Raw genomic sequence first — 18198 nt, 5'->3', positions numbered from 1 at the left:
GTCCCAAGAATTGGTTTGGCTGCTCTGTGTCAGTGGCTATTCATTCATTTTTAAGTACTTTGATCTTTGTCTGGAAAGTGCTGCCTAAACAAAGCCCTGTCGACCTCTGTCCTTCCCTCCAGTGCTTCTGTCCTGTGGGTGGACGTGGACCCACTGTCCTTCTGGGTGTGCGGGAGATGCTCTGAGTCCGGCTGGCTGGAGGCCAGTCCGACGAGGCTGAAGGGACGTTTCCCTGGGACTGCCGTTCGCGTGCACTCGCAGCTCGGGACCTGGGGTCTCTTTAAATGTTGGCTTTCCCTCCAAGTTGGGTTTGGTGACTCTGCGTATACCCTGTCTCTCTGTTGGGCGGTTTGCATCTGCTCACTAGTAAGAGACTCATGTGTGTTGTGGGTCTGAGTTTTGTTACAGTTTTCACAAATTTATCATGTGACTGCAATATTTAGAGTCCCCTTTATTTCTATTTTACCTAGGATTTTTATTCTGATTTTGTAAAATTAATTGGAAAGATTTTTTTAAAGTCTTTTTCTATGGCTTAGAATAATTTAAATAACACCTAAATAGTGTGTTCTTTAAAGGTGAGACAAAACCGAGCCCAAAGTAAAAAGAACTTGGGCCAGTTGTATAGATTATGCCTTGTGAGGAAACCTTCCATTTTCTCAGCATTTCAAACATGTTTCTGTAGAGTCCCCTGCGCTTTTCTCTTGTAATTCTCCTCATCCCCCCGCACACAGCCGCACGCTCGCTCTTTGGTCCCGCAGACGTTGGTGGGAGCCTATGGCGTGCAGGGAACCGTTCCTGGCACGGGGGCCTCCGGTGGAGCGGAGCAGGGCAGCCCCTTCCTCGTCGGGTTTTCCCTGCAGCACCGGCCGCAGACGCCAGCAGGGGACCACGGAAAGGGTGTCCTGTGTCCCGGCCGCCTCCACAACAGGGAAAGCCCGACGAGAGAGGGGCTTGGAGGGCAGGGGGCTCAGGGTTTTCACGAGAAAGGCCCCGAAGGCCCCCTGGGGAAAGGTCGCCTTCGACTAAAGTGGAAGGACGTGAGGGAGTCAGCCCCGAGGAAGAGAACCTTCTGGCAACACGCGAGAAGACCCTGAAGCAGGGAGGAGCGTGGCACACGCAGGGCCTGCGGGGGGGCCGGTGTGGCTGGACTGGAGTGGCCTGGGGGTCACGAGGCCGTGGAAGGCGAGGGACATTCAGGGACTCTGGCCGTGGGGGGTTTTATAGAGCGGAGACACCATCTGGCTCCAGGTCGGGTGCAGGGGAGCCCCAAGGGCAGGAAGGGCAGAAGCGGGGCCTGTTCCGAGGCACTGTAGGGATCGGACCCGCAATGGCAGCCACGGGCGTGTCTGGTGGCCAGACTCAGGGACAGCCTGAAGGTGACAGCGTTGCTGGTCAGTTGGGCGTGGGCCTCAGGGGATGTGGGGCACTGTGCGCCTCAGGGTAGGCTGGGCGCTGACGCCCAGAGTCCGGGGAGCGTGTGCTACGTGGCCCGGCTGGGGGTCTGGCTCCGCGGCAGGAAGGTGCTGACCCCTTGGAGGCCGTCCAGGACGCGCTGACCCTGCTCCTGCTGCTTGCTCGTTGTCGGAATGTCTGTCTGTCTGCCTGTTTTATTACACTGGATTGTGCAGGGTTCATCTGTAGGAGGTTACATAAAATGACCTGATTGTAGACTTGCTTTTCTTGAATGTCATGACTTCCTCTTGTATCTTTAGTAGGTTCATCTTTCTAAATTATTTTGATTTGCTCTTTTAGGACATTCCTAATTTCTTACACAAGGTGTCTGGCTTCCTACCGACTGTCCCGTGTCCTCCTCTCTGCGGCACGAGGCCTCTGTGTCGACTGCCCCTGCTGTTCTGTGGTGTCACACTGGTCCCTGCTGTCCCCCTGCCATGGAGGTCCTGGGGGCCACGGAGGTCCTGGGGGCTGTGGCTCCGGTTCTGGGTCAGAAGCTCCTCCTTTGCCCCCGGGACTTGGGCAGTCCCTCATGGGGGGCTTTTCTCAAGGAGTTCGCGTCCTCACATCTTTTTTGCACCTGGATCTCTCTTATCTCATGCCTGTCCCCCACTTCGCTCCTGCAGGTCTCACCCTCTGTCCCTCAGGGTTTCTCCCCTTGTTCAACACGTGGCTTGTGCCCTTCAGGCCACTAGTCTAGGTTCTGAGAGTGAACCTCCTTTCCTTTCCTCTGCTGAAGGGAATTTTATTTTTTCTGTAGAAAGTTTCTCCTTTCAGTTTTATTTGGTTTGCTTGGTGCTGTCCTTGAGTCCCTGGGATGTTGCTGATTTTTCTTCTTGGGTCCCTGGCAGGCAGGGCCCGTGGGCTCAGCAGGCTCGGACGGGCTCGGGTGTGGGGCTGGGCAGGGAGGACAGAAGTCGTGCATGGGTTTCCCCCTCCTGGCGCCTCCTTTGTCCCTCTGCCTCAGCTGAGGGTGGCAGCATCTCAGGCCCTGGGCTTGTCAGCCTCTGCCCTCGCTGTCTCTGGTACCCGTGGCTGAGCCCCACGTGGCCGGCGTCATCTCGCTGAGCCCTATAGGAGCCGCGCAGTCTGGGTTACCAGGATCTGTTTCGAAAGAGATCTCTGGGCTGTGACGGGGTGAGGCCACATGCCATGGGCAGTTTGTGTCTCCAGGGCTTGCTGGCCATCGTCGCCTCCATCATCCCACACTGGCGAGTGCAACAGTGAAGCTGGAGGGAAACACGTTTCTCCATCCCTTCAGGGGCCACGGGTGGGGTCATCGAGGGCAGGGATGGATCTCAGCCGTTCTGTCCTCTCTCTGCCACTCAGGCCCAAGCTCTGTGTGTGTCTTTGGAAGGAATGGGATTGTCACACAGGCCAGCGAAGACTTTCTACGAATGGGTGAGCCCCTTTTTTGGGCGTGATGGCAGGAAACCCAAACGCTGTGTACAGCCTTCCGTTGTTCTCACTAATGCCCAACTGAGCTGCCATTCACAGCTGATTGAATGCTTGATTTCTCCTAGCTTGATGATGCATCTTTTTCCCTGAAGTAAGCCTTTTGTTTAGAAAGAATATACACTGATCAAGTTAAACATGGAAAATGCACAGCGTGAAAAGAGGTAGTCCCAGTCCCTCACCGTTTCCCCACCCGGAGCTACGACTCTGGATGTGCGGGGAGTCCGTGTTCACCGTAGACCCCAGTTTTACCAGAGAGCTGGGGTCACTGTCCAGAGCCGACCTGACCACATGGTCGCTGCTTGCTGGGAAAGGCTGACCTCCAGGGCCTGTGTCTCTGTCTCCAGAGACCCAGGACCTGTGCCGTGTTTGCCTGCGCGTCCCGGATCCCTGACCAAGTGGAGGCCGGGAAGCAGGCAGGCCTCTGGTCTTGGTTCTGCCGTTGTGTGCATGTGGGCACCCGTCTCCCTGGGCACTGAGGGGGGCACCTCGCACTCAGCTTGCCGTTCTCTCGCTCCCCCTCCTGTCCCTTGGAGTGTGTTGGGAGATAGGGCTTCAGAAGCCAAGTAGGGGTGCACGGTTTTGTGCAAATGTGGCTGAGGACGTTTCTGTCTGGGTTTGCCTTGTCAAGTGAAGAAGCGTGCGGTTGTTTACATGTGGGTACGGGGGGCCTGTGAAGATAGCTCTTGTGGAAGGCCTTTCCCATGGCAGGGCCCCCCGGTTCCTCGCGGGCATGGCCCAGAAAGCGAGATGGGCAGGGCCATGCAGCCTACCCTGGAGAATTTGCTGCCTGTCTCACGTGTGTGCACACATGTCCCCTCCTTCCCAGCATGGCCCTGTGTGTGTCCACAGATGTGTACCTGTGTGACTCTGTGTGTGGTTGTTTCTCTGAGAGTGAGATGGTCAGGGTGTGTGTGTGGCTTTGTATCTAAATGACTCAGGAGCCAGTGGGCTCTCAGGATGGGTGTGTGTGGCTCTGCCTGTGTGTGGGTCCCTCCTGGTCCACAATGTCTGCCTCCCTCTGGGCCTTATTTCTGAGGAGGGAGCGGGTGTGTCTGGCTGTGGCCTTGGCACTTTGCTGCCTCAAGAAGGCTGGCCCAGAGTCCTTGTGGAGTGAGGTCACTCTGACTGTTGGTGGCCGGGGTCTGGTGCCTGGAACGTGAGGCTGTGTCCTGGCTTCCCCAGGAGGCTGTGATGGGGCAGTGTCTTCCATGGGTGTGGATGGGGTGTGGCATCGGGCATTGCAAGTTTGCTCCGAGGGCCGGCTGCTGGCCCTGTCCTGTGAACTGCTCCTTCTGGGCCTGTGGCTGTGGGTCCCAGTGTCTCCCCACGACACAGCTGTCAGCTCATTGATCCGTCTTTCCCAAAGCCTCAGGGCCAGTCCTCATTTCACTGAATTCAAGAAAACACCAACCCCAGAATGCTATTACTGTCCCACTGAGTCTGTGTGCCGCCCACCCCCACCCCTGCACCCAGGAGCCCGGTGCCCAAGCTGACTGGGCTTGGACCCTTGGAGGCTCACACAGGTCCAGGCCCTTATTGAAAGCACCAGAGAGGCTGTGATGTGCTGCAGACACACGGACTGTCCTGAGAGACCGAGCTGTGCACACTTGCCACTGCCAAGCACCTAGGAAGCCTACTCACTTGCTTGTCAGGGAGCACATGGGCTCTCGGGAGGCCCTGTCCTGTCCTGTCCTCACGGAGTGTGCCGTCTGGCCTGGAAGCTGGGCACAGAGCAGGTCAACGAGCCAGTACAGGGGCAGATGGGATTACTGCTGGGGGGCAATGATCTGATTTTGGAAGGAGTGCCCAGAGAAGGGTGTTTTGTGGGGGTGACAGCAGATGCAGACGTGAAGCTGGGGTGTAGGCAGCTGTGGAGAGGGGCCTGCGTGGGGAGAATTCCATGCTTAGGGTCATGGTAGAGCCGTGGCAGTGGGAACGTGGAGACAAGGGGCAGCTGTGGGAGCCTCACGCGTCGGCGTTCCGGAGCCTGTGCTGGGCATTGTGGGCTGCACCCACCTCTGTCTCCGCTCTGGGACCACCGCCTCGGACCAGCTGCAAACCAAACAGCTGGCTGGGTTGCAGTCGAAGTACTGGAGAGTAGGTAGCCAGGGGTCCTGGAGGGCTTGGTCGCTTGGGCACCTGCCTTCTGCTCAGGTCGTGATCCCGGGGTCCTGGGATTGAGACCCGCATCGGGCTCCCTGCTCTGCGGGAAGCCTGCTTCTTCCTCTCCTACTCCCCCTGCTTGTGTTCCCTCTCTTACAATCTCTCTCTGTCATCAATAAATAAATTCTTTTTGAAAAAGACAGGTAGCCAGTGGCTGCCGATCTCTGAGTTGCAGTGGGAGGGAGCCAGAGGCCGCAGTGCTCTTCAAGGCCCACAGAGGAGCTGGGATGGCCTGGGAACATCGGGACAACTGGCAGGTGGCCCGGAGGGGCTGGAGACCATCTGGAGCCTGGTAACCATGGAGACCAGCAAGGCTCTCCGTCCCCTCACTTGTGAACAGGGGTGGGGTCAGGACCTACTGCAGGGCAAGCAGCCAAACGCCAGGAGCCCACAGGGCCTGTGGTTAGAACCGGGGCTTTGAGCTCAACCTGACTGGGGCAAGGGCCTGCGAGGTGTTCTCCTGGGGGAGCATGTCCTTGAGGGTGTGTCCATGGGACCCACGTCTGTGAGGGCGAGCGTGTCCTCAGCGAGCCCCTTGTTCCCCCAGGGTCCCCCTTCGCCCGTGCCAGCCTCAAGAGTGGGAAGACGGACGGCTCGTCGTACTTCCGCAGGAAGGAGAAGATGTTCCGCTTCTTCATCCGCCGCATGGTGAAGGCGCAGAGTTTCTACTGGGTGGTGCTGTGCGTGGTGGCCTTGAACACCTTCTGTGTGGCCATGGTCCACTACAACCAGCCCCAGCGACTTACCACGGCCCTGTGTACGTAGCTGCGGCCCGGCCTCCCTCACCTCCTCCCGAGCCGGCTGGCGCCTGTAGTCCCAGGGTTCGGGTCCACAGCCCGTCGCCTTGGGATGGCCTGTGTAGGACCCAGCGCTGGCCGGCGTGCCTCCAAGGGCCTCTGCTGGGCCTGAGCTGCCCGCCTCAGGTGCTGGGAGGCCTAGATGACTGCAACAGCTTAGAAACCCACCTGTCAGTGTGCTGGGAAGTGAGGCGGAGCCCAGGGCCCTGGGGGCAATGGGGTGAGCTGGCCTGAGCTGGGCCCCGGGGATCTGTGTCCTCCCTGGGAAGGGCTTCAGGCCCACGGACTGGGGGACTTACCCCTTGTTCCAGTCTGCCGGAGGCTGCAGCCCCTTCCCTGGACTCCTGCGGAGGAAGAGTCCTGCCTTCTCGGGCTCTTCGTGGGATTTTAGGCTGCTTGCAGTTTTTGCTCTTTGACCCTAACCAGGGCTGAGTTGCCCGTGTCCGTGAGCCTAAGGACAGGCCATGAGCATCTGAGTCGTGGCTTCTTTTGGCCCTGGCTACGTTCCAAGGAGGAAAGGAGGAAGGTAACCGGTCCCTGGAAGAGGCCCCTTGCCCCTCTCCAGGGACTAGGGCTGACCTTCTAGGACCAACGGTTCATTCGCTAGGGCTCTGCAGGCCATGGGGAGCCTGGTCGGCGTCTGTGGTCCCACCTCAGCAGAGCTATGGAGACAAAGGCTCGCAAGTAGTTTACATGCTCAGGTCAGGCCTTCTGCCTTCCTGTGCCCAGGGGTTAGCTACAGTAACCCTGCTTGGTGTCTGGGTCTGAGGTGGACACATGGCCTATTTTGGGTTCTTCTTGCTCTGTCCATGGGAGCCTGGTGTGCCTGAAGCCACCTGACATGGCAAGAGTCTTTCTTCCAGAGAAGAGCCTCCTGGATGTGGGTCCCGGCCCTGCCGGGCCAGCCGCGCTCCCCTCCGTCAGACCGCCGAGCCCATCAGTCCTAAGCAGGAGCTCGGGCCGCCCGGGCAGTGTTCTTAACATGGTCCGGACCGATGTCTCCACGGCCTACCTGAAAATGGGGAGGGGGGTGACATCTGGGGTGCAGTTTCCCAGACTTGTACTGAAAGCTCTTGCTGTCTGAAGGGGAAGGATTAGGGGCAGAAGAAGCCAGGGGGGCCCCCCGGGCGCTCCTGACAGGCAGCCTGGCTTGGGGTCCCCAGGGCAGCAAAGTGAAGTGACAGCTGCTCTTACCCCTAGTCCCTGTGTCCTGGGGCCTGTCCTTTGGTGTCTGGGGACTTTGCTTGGGACTGAGGTTAGTACTTCTCTCAGGACAAAGTCTCCTCCCCCTTGGGGGTTGGGTAGGGAGCAGGGAGGGGGGCTTCCTCTTGACCCGGCCCACGGGGTGGCTGTTCCTGGGGCTTCCTCGCCAGGCCTTTCCTTCCCGTGGAAGAAGCTGATGGTGCTCTGGCAGCCCTGGGGTCCCTCCCGGTTTCCTGGGGGTCTGCCACCTGAGCGTGGGCCTGAGAGTGCCCAGGGGCTGGGCCAGGCCACAGGCATCCTTGGCCATGAGTCCTTCCCCTTACTGCCTTGTCTTCTCTGTGGCTCCCCGGGAATTTCTAATTCATTGGCATGACCTAGGGCAGAGGTGGGTTTATGCAGCCTTGGCCTGCCTGTGCTCCACGCCCTGGGCTCTGTCCCTGGAAGCTGGGCTAGAGCTGAGAAAGGCCGATCCCGCCAGATAGGGCAGGTCTTGCAAGAGGCAGAGGCGGGGCGGAGGTGGGGGGGCGTTGCCACCAGGACTAGTTTCCCTGGGGCTCCCCAGAGGGCTCGGCCCTGAGACTGGCCAGCTTGCAGAGAATGGGTTCTGGGCACGTCTGCTCTTTGTCCCTCCAGCATTCTCCCCCTGCCCCCGGCGCCCACCAGAATGCCTGAGACGAGCTCAGCGGGGAGGAGGGAAGGGAGGCAGCTGGCTGTTGGGCCTCATCCTCCTCTGAGGCCCCTGGCCTCACACGACAGGCTTGAGCGCCCTCTTCTCCCTCCCGCATCCCCCAGCACCTGTCCTCGTACGATGACACCAAACACACCAAACACTGTCCGTTCTCTGCCCCTGCTCCCCCCTTGGTGTGGGACGGCCCAGAGAGAAGGGTCTGCTCTGTCTCCCCTGCGAGTTCAGAGCAGCACCAGCTTCTGAGAGCTGAACCAATCATTCAGGAGTGAATGAATGGATACCCCGTCTTGGCCTCGGAGGGGAGGCTGAGCATAGGACGCCGAGCGAGAGTGAAGGGCAGGCAGGACGTGGAGGGTCCCTGGCTCCGGCTTCTCCCCTCCTCAGAGGACGTCTTACCAGGACCTCCGGTGCTGGTTCCCCGCACGGCTCTCACTTGGATCTCCCGGGAGTGAGAGCCGCCGCCAGACCCCCGGAGCTCCAAGGTCTGGCATGTGGGCGGGGGCTGTCCCATCTTCCTGGCTTCTTCCTCCAGGATCTGAGCCCTCTGAGTGGGGCAGGTGCTTTGTGACCTTGCGTGGAGGGCTCTGGGCCTCGGTGGCCGGAAGCCTGGGATCTGTGCGGGTTGTTGGGGTGTTCTGAGCTGGACTTGGGGGCAGGGTGGCACTCCCTACCCCCGTCACGCCTGCTGCTCGGCGCTGCCCAGGTGTCAGTCGTGCAGGCCTGGCTGCAGTGGGCTCTTCTGCCTGGGTCCGTGGGCTTCCATGCCTGGGACACCGGCTTCTCGGCTTCTCCAGGGAGTCAGCTGTGCCTTCTCCTTCTTAGCCTGGCTCAGTGCCTTAGTGAGTGCGTGGCTGGCTTCAGAGGCTGGGCGTGATGATCGCTGTACTCAAGCCAGAGCAGGGGTGGTAGGGGTCCCACAGCTGAGACCTGGGGGCATATGGATCACTGTGTGTCTGTATGTGGGTGGTGGGCTGGTGTTTTCTGCTCTCATGGAGTCTGGCTACTGTAGGGCTGCCCCTGGCTGTGGCTGCTGGGTCTCTGTAGGGTCGTGCTTGGTGGAGAGGGGTGGAAGGAAGCAGATGTCGGGGTCCAGAGCTGTGGGGTCCCCTCTTCTATTGTCTGTTTTATCAGGAGCTGCTTGAGCTCCAGTTTCCCACTGGTCTGTCTGCCAGAGGCCCCAGAAGGGTGGGATGGTGACTTTCCAGTCACTGGACCCTGAAGCTTGCCATCCACTCCTGCTCATGACCTGTACCCTCGGGCGCAGGCTCTGCCCTGAGTCCTGAGCTGCTTTCCTGGCCCCTGGTGCTCGAGGACCACAGGCCCTGTGGACCACTATATGGAATAGCAAGCTGATTGCAGCCCAGGCCCTGGGGAGGAGGCTCAGAGACAGTGACCTTGTTCTGCAGCCTGCACTTCTGGGTTTGGCCAGGGCAGAGCCGGCTGCATCTCTTGCTGTCTGGTCATCCTGGCCATGTCAGTTGGGCCAGGGCTGGTGTCTCTTGTGCCTGGAATTCCCAGCATTGCTCTCAGGTCCAGCGTGGCCTCCCTTTGGTCCTGGGACCCTTGAGGGTCCACACTGCCAGGGACAGGACTCCGGGGCGAGGCGGGAGGGGGTGCCTGCAGGAAGGGGAAGGCGCCCGCGGGAGCCTCTCTGTGACTCAGAGTGAGGGGGCAGCAAGCGTTGGCGGTTCCCAGGAGCCTCGTGCTGGCCGGGCCAGGCAGTGCTCAGCGGGGAGGCGGACACACAAATGAGATGAAGACCAAACACAGTGGCGTGGGGGTTTTGAGGAGGGGTCTCGTGGAAAGACGGGGTGCTTCTGAGAAGGACACTGAGGGTCTCCACTGTGCTCAGGGCCTGGGGCGGGGAGCAGGCCTGCAGGCACAAGGATGGGCCGCGGGCCATTCTCCAGGGCGTGCGGTGTGGCCCCAGTCCTCACTCTTGAGCCCAGTCCCAGGACCTCACTTCCCGTGGAGCCAGTCTCTGCTGGGCATGCACCCTATTTCAGACTATGAACCAGCGTCTCTGTGCCCCTCCCAGTCCCGACCCTGATCACTGTTCTTTGGAGTTAAGATCTCCGGGCTCAGGGGCCACAGACCAGGCCTGCAGGGCTCAACCCTGGGAGGGCCCAGAGGTCTGGTGTCCTCCAGTGTGGGCTGGAGCCAGGTGGGAGGAGGCTGAGAGCTAATCCCCCTCTTCTCCGGCTTCTCCTAGACTTTGCAGAGTTTGTTTTCCTGGGTCTCTTCCTCACAGAGATGTCCTTGAAGATGTATGGCCTGGGGCCCAGAAGCTACTTCCGGTCCTCATTCAACTGCTTCGACTTTGGGGTGAGTGAGAGCCTTGTGAGTGGTGCCAGCTGGGGCCAGGCTGTAGAGAGTGCACATGGCCCACTCCTTGCTTGAGTGCACACGGCCCACTCCTTGCTCGAGCGTGCACACAGCTCCTTCCCACTGGGCTGTGCCCAGTGCATGCTGGGGTCTGGGCCTCAGGACCTGGAGGCAGAATGTAAGGTGCCCCTGTGTGGGTCAGGAAGGCTTCCTAGGGACAGAGAGGGGCATTGGACAAAGGGGAGGCCTGTTCAGGCTCTGACTTATGAGGGGTCAGCAGCAGGACTTCCTCTGTCCCACCCCTGATTCTGTCTGTAGAATCTGCACCTGGTACAACCAACCTTCAACTGTGGCCCTGTTCCCCAGACAGCTTAGTGTCCCTAGAGAGCTCAACGGGGCTGTGAGCCCAACCCCTCACTGTCCTATAGATCTGGCTCTGGGTGGCTTGGACAAAGGCTTCAGGGGCGGCCTGACAGGGCCGTGATGGTCTGGCCTTCCTCGTGGGTGCTGGCCTGGGTCCCTTCACCAACCTCTGCAGGTTGGGGAGGCCTCAGAGCAGGTGTTCCCAAGACTCCCTGGGACAAAGCCCAGGAGGTTGCACAGGCTTTCCCAGGCTGAGGGCCGTGGACACCTCCCTGCTACCGTGCCCAGAGCCCAGGGAGGAGCTCCGACCCAGGGGAGGCCCCAGTGAGAAGTGGCTGTTCGTCCTGAGGAAGGCTCCTGCCTCTGCGGCCTGAGGAACCAGGGAGCCTGGGTGCAGGGGCAAGTAAATCTTCAACTGGAGCTTCATGGCAACGCTGACTTTTTCCGTCAGTGGAGATTCAGGGCGACGCTGACAGGGCATCAGTGGGGCTGACGGAACGCTGTGTCTGTGGCTGTTAGACCTTCCAAAGGATGCCCGCTTTGTGGACAAGGGGCCGCAGAGGTCGCTGCCCAAATACTTTGTGGAGGAGGCAGCGTGGACCCAGGGGTTCTGGCCCCAGAGAAGCTGGTGGTCACCACGCAGCACGGCCTGACCTTGTGGGGACGTGGCTGGGGCCGTGGCTGCCCAGGGTGTGCCCTGAGACGTTTCCTGAGATGGCTTCTTGTCCCCTGCTTCGTCACGGGGAAAGGCTGTGGTGCACACAGGCCAGAGGGACCTGGCGAGAGTCACGAGATCACCAAGAACCCTTGATCCTATAGACGTGTCTGTGTCTTCTGGTTTGAACTAACGGGATCCCAGGATGTGGGAATGATTTGCGCAAAGGCGAACAAACTATTCCAGAATTTAGCAGCATAAAGTAAGTGTGTATTATCTCACTTATTCTGTAGGTCAGGGTTCCAAGCCTGGTTTATCTGAGTGCCTGTGGCCCAGAGTCTCTCGAGGTCACAGCGCATCTGACAGCTGGGACATGGCCATTCCAAGGATCGAATAGGGCAGGAGAATTTGCTTTCAAGCCCGTCACATGGCTGGATGGGACTCAAGACAAGCTTCCAGGCTCACTCATGTGGTTGGTGGCCTTAGTCCCCAACACGTGGGTCTCTCCCCAGGCTGCCCGAGTGTCCTCATGACGTGACAGCTTGTGATCTGAGAGAGACTGACAGTACCCAAGACAGAAGCCACAGAAACCCAGTCTCGGAGAGACGACCCATCAGTTTTGCATATTCTGTTTGTCAGGAATGAGTCACTTGGTCCAGCCCACGTTTGACAAGGGGTGGGAAATACTACCCAGAGACATGAACCCCAGGAGACAGGGTTGCTGGGGCCCACGGTCCACACTCTGGCCATTCCTGATGTAAAAGGCACCCACGTCCTTGCGCTTCCCCAGCCGCCTCCCATCACAGGGCTGTCTCCGAGTCTCTCCATCCACACCAGGCCCAGGTGTGGTCGGGAAGCCCCACGAACAGCTGCCCAGTCCCTCCCCATCTGTGCACCCACGGAACTAGAGAGACAAGCTGTCACCCACATGGTGATGAGATGGCCCAGATGTGCTGCTGTCAGCATTCCTGTTCACAGGGGACAGTGGGACATACAAGCGAGTCTCTGGCCCACAGCCGTTCAGGAATCTGGTGCAGAGAAGTTGGAGGTCCCGAGATTATTTCCGAAGGACTGAGATGCCCTTTGGGCTTCTGGCTTTGGTGTGCGCATCCCCTTGCTCGAGGAAAGGTAGCACATGTCTTTAGCCTGGTGGTTCTCTCAGCCCACTTCCTCCCTGTAGAGTTTGAGGAATCCAAAGGCCACTTTTTTGTCTTGTACTGTCGGTGTCCCTTTCAGCCCAAGCTGGTGATGTTTCTGCATAGCTCAGTCTTTTCAGAATGTCGTGGGTTTGCTGTGACTCCTCTGGCTTCCACTGGACAGAAGCTCCCCCAACCCCGACTCCTGTGACGGGCCCTTCCCTGGGCGGTGTCCGTGCTGAGATGACTGAGGCCAGCGCACGTTAGTGCCCTGGAGGACTTGCTGCTCGTCGAGCTGACGGCCGGGGCCGTCCCTGTGGGGCTGGGTGCCCAGGGCGTTGCCATTGTGCCCTGGCTTCCTCTGGACCATGCCATTGCCTAACTTGGCACCCTTTGCTGTCTGGAGAGGCAGAGCGTTTCCAAAACTGGCAGGTCCTGGCGGACAGCACCGCCCTCTGCCCTCTCCCCCACGCCGGCTATGGGCAGCACCAGGACCCCAGGTCGCACCGGCAGACTCTGCTTGGCGATCTCTGAGACCTCCTGGTCCACGTGGCAAACTTTGTTTCCTTCATACAGCTGTGGGCAGCAGTGTGGCCGAACTTCCTGCTGGCACCCAACAGGGCTCTGCCCACTTTTCTGCAGTCCCTCCTTGTCCAGAGCCCATGGACATGCTGGGCTCACTGATGTGCTGTTCCGTGCCTGTTCTCTGGCTCTGAAAGCCACTCCCACATTGGAGAGCGCCCCACTTCTGTCTCCAAAATGTGCACTGTTTTTTCTTGATGCCTAACAAATTCCCCCAAAGTTTAGTGGCTTAAAACAACTGACATTGGTTATCTCTCACGTCTGGGTGGGGAGTCAGGTGTGACTGAACAGGGGCTCCAGCTCTCAGTCTCCCACAAGACTGTAGGAACCACAGGCTCTTTGGGGCGGGGAGCTCACACTTAAGCTCCTGCTTGTGGCCAATGGCCCTGAGTCCCTGGTCACGGGGGCCTCTCCCCAGGCTCCCTCATGTTCTCCATCACGGCAGCTGGGGAGCTGCAGCAGAGCTCAGAGCACCAAGGAGGAAGCCAGTCGTTGTGACCGCGTCTCAGAGGTGACAGCCCGTCACTTCTGCCAGCTCTGTTTGCTGGAAGTGAGTCACGAGGTCCAACCCATCCCTGAGGGACAGGGCTATACAAGGCGGGGTACCAAGCAGTGGGGATCCCTGTGGGCCATCTTAGGGGCCGTCTCACGACCCACAGTAAGAACACAGATTGAGGAAACGGTGAGCTCCAGCCCCAGACAAGCGCCTGGCTGCTGTGTGCCTGCTGGAGGTGCCCAGGCTCACTGAGGACAGCTGGCGGCAAGCTTGGCCCCTCCTGGGCCGTCCTCCCGCTGGGCCGGTCGCTGTCAGCAGCACGTCAGCTGTGCTCTCAGCAGTGCTCCTGTGTTCCACCTGGAGACATACGCAGAGGGGGCTGTGGATGGGGGGGCGTGAGCAGTGCCCCTGCCCGAGCAGACCTGCGGGTTAATGGACCAGCGGTAGACTACACGGGGGTCTCTTGTCGTGGAGGGGCCATGGTCCTGGCATAGTCACCAGTTTCTCCAAGCCGTGGGCTGATCGGGTTTGCAGCTGGCTGTCTGGGAAACCAGTCGGCCGACCCTCTCTCTGTCTGCTGCGTGCCTGTGGTGTGTCCAGGGTGGGCGTGTTGGGGGGCAGGTGAGCACTGGGCCTGGGGCGTGCTGCCCGAGGGCAGCGGGAGCTCAGGTGCGCGGGGGCTCCCGTGAGATCCCGGGTGCTCCCTGCAGAGGTGCAGGTGTGGGCTGAGTGGGTGTGTGCCTGAGGCGGAGCCCGTCCCCCACACAGGTCATTGTGGGGAGCATCTTTGAAGTGGTCTGGGCTGCCATCAAGCCAGGAACCTCCTTCGGGATCAGCGTCCTGCGGGCCCTCCGGCTGCTGCGGATCTTCAAAGTCACGAAGTATGTTACCCGTGTGGGTATGGGGATGGGGAGCGCCGGTCACGTCTGAGACTGAGCCACGCCGGGCGCCTGTTACCAGGACCGTGTGGTGCTGGCCTTGAACCCAGCTGTCTGGAATCTCTTTTTGTGCTTATAATTGGCTTAAACACAGCAGAGTTTACAGAGCGCCTGCCCAGCACGAGTTGTCTCGGCCGTGGGGGCCGCATCTGTGCTTAGGCTTGCTCTGGAGGCCTCCGTGCTGCCGGCCGGCTCCCCAGTTCTCCTTAGCTTGCTTCCCACAGCTTCCTGCTGTCCCTTTTTGAAACCAGCAGTCCCGTCTACTTTGTTTCACCGTCAACTGAGAAAAAAGAAATGATCACGTGGAAGTTTGTTTTCCATCATCCTGCCCCAAGTCTGCCCCATCCAGTCAGCCCTGATCCCAGGAGGGAGGGAGGCCGTCTGCCCCGAGCCAGCTTGGTCCCTTAGGGGCTGCGTTCCCAGGCCGGTTTTTTCCGCCCTGTGCCTGTCGCGGTCTGCTGAAGCGGTGGCAGGGCGGGTCTGTGTTGTCCGTTCTATCCCACTGGGTCCCTTACATAACCTGTATGCCAGTCGCTCAGTTTTGTCTCCGACGGGGCTGAGGCCAAGGCGGCAGAGTGATGCCGCTCCTGCGCGAGTAGGGGGCCCTCTGCCAGGGTTCCAGTGCTGGGAAGAGGGGGCGCGTTTCCCCCAGGAAAGGCTGCTCTGCACTCGGCAGGTGGGGGCGGTGGCACACCGCACAGCAGCGACCGCGCCTACCCTGAATCCTGGACTCCTGCTGCGTGAGTGCGTACCCCACACGCGCTCCAGCCCGATTTCCACGCGGTCTCCCCAGCAGCTCTGACAGTGGCAGCACCCAGGGAGAAGAACTGTCAGCAGTGAGCCTGTGCGTGGGGCCCTGGGGTTCTAGGTCATCCCTGCAGTGACCTCTCAGAACCCCACGGATCTCCCCAGGGTACAGGGAGTTCTGGTCTCTTCTAGTCCGCTTTAAATCCCAGCCTAAGACCACTGGAGGACACAATGATGTCACTGCAGGAGAGTCTGGGGCAAGACTTGGGCCCAGCTGGGTCTATAAACCCTGCTGTGCGTCTCATGGGCCGTGTGGCCAGTCCTGTCACATCCCAGTGCCCTGAGGAGACGGCAAGAGCACCCTTCACCCGCTTGCAGGGACTGGTGTTTGAGGGGCTCTGATTCCTTCCAGAAGCGAGGCTGCTGTCCTGAGGTGGGCTGGCTTTTTCAGAGTTTTCCAGCCCATCTTCCATGAACCCTCAAGTGCCTTGTAGGAGAACCCATGGAAGATAGGCGAGCCTCTGGGCTGTCGGCACCTGGGAGGACCGGACCTGGGGGCCCAGGGATGTGCAGTGACTGCTGTTTGTCCTGCCACACCCACCTTCCCAGGCCGGTGGAACCCCCACGGCCGTGCAGAGACACGGGTGTGTAGTGTGTTTTGAGCTGGCTGGAGGCAAAGTGCCCCCGCCTCTTCTGGGGAGGAGCTCTCCAGACGCGGGCAGGGGGTTGGACCTCCGGTCACCCGGCGAGTGAGCTCTTGACAGTCAGTCTACCGCAGACTCCAGTGGGGCCTGTGTGCCGTTGGGTCCCGGTGCATGAGATGCGCCTGGCAACGTGGCCTCTGGCCTCCAGGAGCATTGTGGGAGTGCGATGGAGGGGTGGGCGCCGTGGGACGCCAGGAGATGGTCTTACAGTACCACCCCCCATCCACGCTGCATCCTGGGCCCTCGGGGGAAGGGGCGTTCACACTGAGTTATGCAGGCTGTGGGCTGATAACCTTCTGCTGCAGCTGCTTCTCCCCTTGTGGTCCTCGTGGAGGCACCCAGAAGCTGCTCGGGTGTTGGGGGTGGAGAGGGAGCGGGCACCGTTCCACCAGGCAGAGGGATGGGCAGGTTCGGAAGATGGGGGTGAGTCGGCCGCCCCGCGGAACCCCCAGGGGAGGGGTCTGGAGCTCCGGGGATGTGCCCTGGGCTCCAGGTGTGGGGTCTGGGAGCTCAGGGGGTCCCGGAAGGCACAGGGGTGACTGTGAGAAGCCCGGGGTGGGGCGTGGGCAGGCGGGTGGGCGCAGCCGGCGTGGACGGACCCCCTGCCCGACAGGTACTGGAGCTCCCTGCGGAACCTGGTGGTGTCTCTGCTCAACTCCATGAAGTCCATCGTCAGCCTGCTCTTCCTGCTGTTCCTCTTCATTGTGGTCTTCGCGCTGCTGGGCATGCAGCTGTTCGGGGGGCAGTAAGTGGCCTGGGGCCGTCGGGGGCTGGGCTCCCCTCCAGGGAGGCAGAGCTCAGAGCAGATTTGCTGCCCGGGCCCCCTCTGCCTGTCTTCCGCCTGGAGGTCCCCCCAGGGGGACAAGGGTGCCAGGCACATAGCCCACCTGCAGCCCGGGACGGCCCTGCAAGTTGAGGTGCCTGTCCCTGGCTCCTGATGGGGCAGTCTCCTCGTAGGACTTCTTGTTTTTCTCAGGTTCAACTTTAAAGATGAAACCCCGACAACAAACTTTGACACCTTCCCTGCGGCCATTCTCACCGTCTTCCAGGTAAGGCTCTAGGCATGGGGAAGGCAGACTTCCCGGTCAGTGTCTGCACCCCCAAGACGGCCAACATTTCAGATAGAACTTTTCAGAAGGGAACAAGTGGGAGATGAGCCTAGGGAGGTCTCCAGTCCCTGGGACTCTGCCATCAAGTCCAGAGCCTGGGTCTGGAGAGAAACTGGGTCCCAAGAAGCATGTGTAGTTCCCTGGGGGACTCAAGGGTCCTGTGGCCACTGGGCTTCAAGCCACCAACTTGTCCCCCAATGCCCAGGACCTGGAGTCCCAGCTGTCTTTTATGCTCTGCGAATGACACAACAAAGCACACCCATGCTTCTCCCTCCTGTCTGTCAGGCCCAGGGGTCCTTTGGTTCTCTTTTGTGTCTGGAGAAGGTGCCCGCCACGGCTCCTGGGGAAGCCAAGGCTCTGGGCCCAAGTCATCTGTGAGGCAAACCTTGTCACTCAGGCCATCTTTGCCCTCTTGGAGGGGTTTCCTTTTGGAGACTCTCTTGATTGAGCCATTTGCCCCCTTGCAGGGCTGTAGTGCTCCTGGTGCCCGCTATGCTTGGCTCCACCGGTAGGATAGTGCCAGATGCTTCTGTCTTATGAAGCCTCCTTCAATGGCATGCTTGCAATTGAGTGGGTCAGGGTAGGTTGTTGTTTTGCCCAGGATGACTCTTAGGGAAGCCCAACAGGCCATGTGTGCTCAGGCTGGGGTCTCAGCTTAGCCCCTGGCCTCTGGGGCTGCCCTTGGCCTCCAAGTTGGGGCCTCTTGCAGAGGGCGGCCACGAGCTTTCCTGTGCAGTACGCTCTGCTCAATGATGGTGATAGGAAGGAGCTCCTTCCTGCTGTGGGGCACCAGGGGTGTCCTGTGGGATCTCGAAAGTCAGGCAGGGAGGCTCAGCAGGAATGTGTCCAGACACCACGGTAGGAAGGTGAGTAGAGTCAGGGCAGCAAAGGCACGGGGTCTGTGGCAAAAGGATTGGGGCTGGTGGATGTAAGGTTGGACGGGCCTTCCAGGCCAGGCCAAGCAGCTGTGCCTGGCTGGCGCCATCTCAGAGGCTCCCAAAGCAGAGAGGTGACGTGACCCACAGAGCTCTGCTTTGTTCTGTTGCAGGAAGGGAATGGGATGTGGTCGGTTAGTGGTGGTGGTGTGGGACAGAGGGGAAGAGGGAGCCAAAGTTAGAGGAAACAGATGGGCTCTTCTGGTCAGATGGTGTTCTGGTTTGGACCTCGGACCCCTCTGCTCTGGAACACGGCAAAGAGGTAATAAATGCATCTAGAAATTCAAAGGAGCCAGCCAAGTGGAAAACAGACTGTGGCTGGAAATGGAACAGTGAGGAGAGATGCGGAGACCGGGTCTCTGGGCTGTGGTCCGAGTGAGGCACACGGGCTGGAAGCATTGCTGTACGGCCTGCCCGATGCGGGGCTGGGGAAGGTATGTGACCCTT

At 60.0% G+C, this 18198-nt stretch overlaps 1 protein-coding gene across 8 annotated transcripts in view; it reads left to right on the top strand.

The window, feature by feature from the left end:
* The window catches only part of CACNA1B (calcium voltage-gated channel subunit alpha1 B), a 176193-nt gene that overhangs the window by 49140 nt on the left and 108855 nt on the right, over nucleotides 1-18198 (top strand). For all 8 annotated transcript variants that reach the window (XM_044264402.1, XM_044264399.1, XM_044264401.1 and 5 more), the window contains 5 exons: nucleotides 5621-5830; nucleotides 9974-10086; nucleotides 14087-14199; nucleotides 16321-16452; nucleotides 16684-16756. In XM_044264402.1, the coding sequence (XP_044120337.1) occupies nucleotides 5621-5830; nucleotides 9974-10086; nucleotides 14087-14199; nucleotides 16321-16452; nucleotides 16684-16756 (641 nt within the window). The remainder of the gene's footprint in view (nucleotides 1-5620; nucleotides 5831-9973; nucleotides 10087-14086; nucleotides 14200-16320; nucleotides 16453-16683; nucleotides 16757-18198) is intronic.

Source organism: Neovison vison, chromosome 9, assembly GCF_020171115.1.
Source record: "Neovison vison isolate M4711 chromosome 9, ASM_NN_V1, whole genome shotgun sequence".
Classification (NCBI taxonomy): domain Eukaryota; kingdom Metazoa; phylum Chordata; class Mammalia; order Carnivora; family Mustelidae; genus Neogale; species Neogale vison.
The sequence above is the reverse complement of the archived record's forward strand: the minus strand, read 5'-3'. Positions and strand labels throughout refer to the sequence as shown.